The sequence below is a fragment of the Heteronotia binoei genome, chromosome 4 (genome assembly GCF_032191835.1).
Source record: "Heteronotia binoei isolate CCM8104 ecotype False Entrance Well chromosome 4, APGP_CSIRO_Hbin_v1, whole genome shotgun sequence".
NCBI lineage: Eukaryota > Metazoa > Chordata > Lepidosauria > Squamata > Gekkonidae > Heteronotia > Heteronotia binoei.
Genome location: NC_083226.1, coordinates 91,608,892 through 91,614,891, shown reverse-complemented (window position 1 = coordinate 91,614,891; position 6,000 = coordinate 91,608,892). Strand labels below are relative to the sequence as shown.

The following is a 6,000-nucleotide window of genomic DNA, read 5'->3' as shown; positions in this document are numbered from 1 at the left end:
AAATATAAAATGCTCTCAGCCTGGGAAAACATGAAATGGCAGGGCATTTAAAGCTTCTCTTCCCCCCTCCCCAGGTCTACTCAGATTAGCAGTGGCAAGAAAGGAAGGCGGGAAGGAAGGAAGACGGGAAAAAACTGACTGACAGAAAGAGAGAGTGAGAGAGAATGACCACAGGGGAAAAGAAAGAAAGAAAGAAAGAAAGAAAGAAAGAAAGAAAGAAAGAAAGAAAGAAAGAAAGAAAGAAAGAAAGAAAGAAAGAAAGAAAGAAAGAAAGAAAGAGAGTTGGAAACAAATATAGAAAAAATGAAAAAAGAAAGAGAAAGGAAATAGGAAGGAAGGAAAAGGGAGGGAAAGCATGAAAGAAAGGACACTCTCGCTGGGAAATCCGGCCACAGAGCCCTAAACGCTGGTCTGCGGGGCCTCCAGTCCCTTGGCCGCCCCTCCCCCTGCATTATGCCCCTCCCCCTGGGTTGCACGCCTCCACGCTTCTTTCTCCCTCCCTTCCCCACCTCAGGGAGGTCAGTTTCATGCTGCACAAAGCCCTTCCTCCCCCCACGACCCACCCAACGGCCCAATCGCTCGGAAATCGGTGCAGAGCTCATTCCACGCTGGGCCAAGCTGGCAGCAGCTCAAACAGACTGCGGCTAAAAAGAGTGTGTGGCTCCTCCCCCCTCCCTCCCTGACACTTCCTGGATGGGAAGGAAGTGCCAGGGAGGGAGGAGCCACGCACCCTTTTTGGCCGCAGTCTGTTTGAGCTGCCGCCGGCTTGGCCCAGCGTGGAATGAGCTCAATGCCGATTTTAGAGCGATTGGGCCGTCGGGCGGGGCGAGGGAGGAAGGGCTCCCTTCAGTGCAGCATGAAACTGACCTGCCTGAGGTGGAGAAGGGAGGAAGAAGACGGCACAGAGGTGTGCGACCCGGGGGAGGGAAGGCCAGAGGACTGGAGGCCCCACGGACCAGCGTTGAGGGCTCTGTGGCTCGGTGCCGGGTCGCAACCCTGCCTCTAGAAGATTCTACCACTACTCTCTCAATTACCATTCCCAGAAATAGAAAATTCTGGACTCAACAGTATTTGGAGGGGTTTTTTTCCAGAAGTAGTGTAACCACAGACACTTTTAATTTGTCTGGATTATTATTAATTACTATTATTAATTATCATGCTTCCTCAAGGAACTCTGGAATAACACATATGGCTGCTTTCTGAAAAGTTTAATGACTTCTAGTGGCTGCTTCATAGAATTAGAACTTCTAGGGTTCCTGAGAAGGGTGTGGATACATGACAATTGCTAGTTTAATACTGTGTGATGGAGGGAAAGGGAACAGCAGGGCTCATACTTTTCCTTGTTCTTCAAAGTCCTTATTCTAATGGATGTCATGTACATTAGTACATGCCTAGTACTTAGTTTTATCTAAAGCAACCACTTGACACCGAAAAGTACAAAAACAGCATTTTTTTTTTAATTCTGATTGCCAAATTATTTAAGGCAGGTATAAAAATGAAAGCATTCAATATACATTTTACATAAAATAAACTAGATTACAGCATAAAACAAGTAACCAGGCAATGGCATTAAAGTCTCTCTTCTAAAACAGGATAATTGTAAACATTAAAAAAAAGACTGCAGGACTATTCAAGTAATAGAACAATCACAGACGTCTTCTGGTATGCAGGCTATTGGGTTATTTGCCATTCAAGATTATAAAAAGGACATTTTATTATTCACAAATGCTCATTATTTCCCCATTTAAAATCTATACATTATGTACAACACAGTTTTTGTGGTACTGGCAACCCCACGCCTTCCAAATGTATATTCTTCACAATACACAATTACAATGAAACGATTAATACAGTAACATTTTACACTGATGCATCTTAATAAGAGCCACCAAAAAGACATCGAAATTGTACCAAAGTGTCATCGTCGTTATCACAGTTAGCCTCTATTGAGGGTTGTGGGCAATATTAGAATGGTATACAAGGTTCAGGCACACAGATACATAACATTAGTTATTTACAATTCAAAAAAGGAAAAGGAAAAGAAATGACCTTCTGTGGTTAACACTTTCTAAACAAGACAAGTACACTTTTTTCATTGTGGTTTACAACTTAGCAGCAGACCCTGTGTGCGAGCCTGATTACTGATACAAAAAAGTAAAGAATATCTATATATATATTTATATTTATATATATAAGCATATATATATATATATATAAAACAGAAGTCTAAATACAGCAACATTTTTAACTCTGTGATAAAAATCTGCAATTTACAAAAATGAAATGACTTGTTTTTGCCTGCCATTAAGGCATTTCAAATTAACACCATGGAACTGATGTCTGTAATAAAGCGCTTTCCCCATGTGATCCGGTCACATGACAATGTACATTTCCAAAATCATCATTCTCTGAAAAATAAATTGGGGGGGGGGGGAGAAGGATCAGATTTTAGAGCAATGTTCCTTTCAATCTTTTAAATCATCGATCAGCAAAAATGAAATAAAATCAAAAGTTATGCTACAGCAATGCTACAAGGTCTTTGTTATTATAAACTGCAATGCTAGCTTGCATTTAATTATCTATAAGGTTTCCATTTCCTTCAAAAGGGTGGAAAGTAATCCTATTTAAAAGCAGTTAAATTATTTACGAAGAAATAAATATCACAGATTATGTAAATTCAAGTGCTCCCTAATTTTCCACTAATACTTTGTTTCTTATAAGTGAATCAAGACATGAGGGCATATATGTATCTATAAGGCAAAATAAACTGACTTCAAAAACAGCAGATCCTGTCCCTCACCCCCACCCCAATCTATGGAGTTCTAAATGACTTGCTTTGACATGATGGGTAAGATATGTACAAATATTTCAGGAGACAATGGTTTGCTTTGGTGATTAATTATCTGTGCTATGGTAACAGCTCCAAGGGGGGGGGGGGAAGCACACTTTATCCTGGAGAGAATAATTTTGCTATTAACTGAACAAAGCAGCTAACCTATAAAGACTGAAGTCTATGCAGCCCTCTACTCTTAAAACCTGCAATTTGCTTCTTCTCCTCCCTATTAAGTTGTCTGCATGAGTATAATTTAAGGTTTACAGGATATTTACCTTCTTTGTGCAGGAAACATACCAGATGCAGATGCTTGAGCAGCCACCTGCTGAGTGGCAACAAGGGCAGCAGAGGTCAGCCCTGGAGGAAAGGTGAAACAATATATCTAAATGGATGCATTTTCTCAGTTTGCTGGCACTCCAGAAAGTCGACAATAGCTGCAGCCCTCAGTTTTAACAAGACATGAATCACATCAGCACTGCCGCACTTTGTGTGAAAGGCATACATAATTATTGCAGGCAAGCAGGAGAAAAACTGGCCTGCCTGCTCTAACCAGCATGCCTTCTTAAGATTTTTTCTAATAGGCATTTTATACGGGGAAGATGGCATTCCGCCTTATTGTATTCTTTTCCAAGTACCGCACTGCATGGTGCTAAATGGCTTGTATGAATTCTTGAATAGGAAGCTCTATAGAAATAATAGGCACCAGGAAACAACAAGAATCAGAAGTCACAGCGAGTTACAGCAACGATGTGGTAGCAACTCAGAATAGAATACTTTCATAATAGCTATCATTTTAATATTTTCCCTTTTGAATGCACATAATGTATCCCATAAGGCATATGGAGCCACTGAATTGCATTTGAAACAGTCAAGACTGCTACGCAAGAAAGTAGCTGTTAAGGTCTTGAATGAACATAACGAATTAATGCCATTTAAGCCAAACTGTTTAGCATCCCTTTGCTACAGATGAGTAAAATCTGTTTTTCAGATTAGCAGAACATAGGGTCAGAGAATAAGGCTTTCACTGCATTTTACTGAGTAGATGTTTGCAGAGTCTATAGCTGTAAGGATTTTAGGATTCACTGAATCTCCTTTTTTACACATAAATCTTTGTTCCAAGTTTTTTTTTTTAAATCACTTCATATTTTTAGTACTGTTTGTACAAGGTAAATTATGCAAAGTGCTTTTCTTTCTAAAAAATCACCTCAGTTTCTCACCAATTTACTATGAATTTGCATAGCATATAATTCCTACCCATATTATAATTTTATTTATTTATTTTCAAAGATTTATAGGCCACCCTTTCCCATAGTGGGCTCAGGGCGGCTTCCAACATGTTGAAACAATCAAATCAATTTAAAACAATTAAAACAGTTTAAAATTAAAACAATTATGTCATAACTCACAATTAGGTAGGGCTGCAAAGATGGTATTAACAGATCAATTCAGCTTGCTTGTCCCAACCTAGATGTTCAAATCCCAGCTATCTTGGATTCAAAAAAATCAGTACAATGCAGTCGGTGCAGGGGGGCCCATTTAAATGATAGGACGCCCGGCTGCCTCAGCAATAAGCCCGATGGAACAGCTCCGTCTTACAGGCCCTCCGGAATGGTAACAAATCCTGGAGGGCCCGAACCTCCACTGGCTGATTCCACCAGGTTGGGGCTAGGGCTGAAAAAGCCCAGGCCCTGGTCAAGGCAATCTGGACGTCCTTTGGGCCAGGGATAATGTGAACATGTCCAACAATCTAATACTTCAAGCAAAACTGACAGTAATCTATTATTTTTTTAAAAAAGTACTATGCAAGCATTAAAGAACTGGCAAAAATGTTCTGTTCTGGCACTGAGATATGAATTATTCTTAATATCATGTTCATAAATATTGAGAATGCCATATTGCTGGTTGGAGTAACCTGAGATGCATATATCCATCCTGTACTGTGACAGCTACGCTGGCTGCTTATCTATTTCCAGATCATGTTCAAGGTGCTGTTACCCACCTTTAAAACCCTAAATGGTCTGGGACTGTCATATCTGAGGGACTGGATCTCTCACTATAATCCCTGGTATATTTATTTATTTATTTATTACTTTACATTTATATCCCGCCCTTTCCGCAAGCGGACTCAGGGCGGCTTACAGTATCATAAAAACAGTCAATTCCATAAAACATATAAAACCATAAAACATTTATCAAGTTAAAAACTATGCACAACTTGGTGGTGATGACAGGCCCCCGAAAGGCTACCACCAGGAAAAGGGCCTTTTCCACCTTGGTCCCATGCTATGTTGGTGGAATGTCTTGCCAGACAAGGTTTGACCCCATGGGACTTTCCGAGCTTACACAAGACTTGGAATTAAGTCTGGTTCAGGGAGCGCTTTGATCTTGTTCTGTTGCCCTTTTGGAACTCATTCACCCATACACTTCTTTATATTTTACTGATTATTTATTAATAGCCAGTGCCTGGTTTTATTAAATATTATGTGTTTATACATGCAATTGTTGTTTTATTACTGTAATCTGCCCTGAGCCTTCAAGAAATAATAAAAATCAAACAAACAAATAAATCCAACACTTCAATAATTCTATAGCTGACTTACCTTGAAATGGGTCATATTGGCCCGGAATTAGTGGGTAGCCCATTCCAACATGAGTGTGGTGATGTGTATGAAGATGCCGCTGGCTAAAAGGGGAATGCCGATCACGCTCCCTTTCTGCTTCCCTCTCACGCTCAGCTGTAGATTTTTCCACAGGCTGGCAATAAAAAAGTATTAAAACAGTCAACATAATTTCAGTGTGCAGAAGATCACAATCAAATACACATGAGACTGAGGTTGTTTGCAATCATCATTCAGGTTGCTTTCTATCTTGAAGAAGATACCATTTCTCACTAGGTGTGGTGCTGCTCTTCGTAGCATGACATCAGGGGATTCGTTGGTATGACATAAGAGCTTCACACCCTCTCTTTCCCCATCAATTCTTTGGACCTCAGTTACTGAACATTCTGCTTAGCAAGTCTAAGTTGAACCTCTGGCACTGTGAGCCAACTTGTTTCCAATGCCATTCTACTTTGAGCTGGGAACAAAACCAGCACTGAGTTGGCCTGAGAAGCAGAAAATCCATTTTAATGGAAGGTTAGGGTAAGTGGCTTTTGTTTCAGCAATTAA

At 40.2% G+C, this 6,000-nt stretch overlaps 1 protein-coding gene across 4 annotated transcripts in view; it reads right to left on the bottom strand.

Annotated features, from left to right (window-relative positions):
* Positions 1-1,435: 1,435 nt before the first annotated feature.
* Positions 1,436-6,000, bottom strand: part of ZNF608 (zinc finger protein 608) — a 289,656-nt gene continuing 285,091 nt past the window's right edge. For 3 of the 4 annotated variants that reach the window (XM_060235528.1, XM_060235524.1, XM_060235525.1), the window contains 3 exons: positions 5,434-5,587; positions 3,109-3,190; positions 1,436-2,408 (listed from right to left, as the gene is read on the bottom strand). In XM_060235528.1, the coding sequence (XP_060091511.1) occupies positions 2,402-2,408; positions 3,109-3,190; positions 5,434-5,587 (243 nt within the window). In that variant the 3' untranslated portion in view covers positions 1,436-2,401. Of the gene's footprint in view, positions 2,409-3,104; positions 3,191-5,433; positions 5,588-6,000 lie in introns of those variants that run through there. The other variant, XM_060235526.1, reaches the window with a different exon arrangement.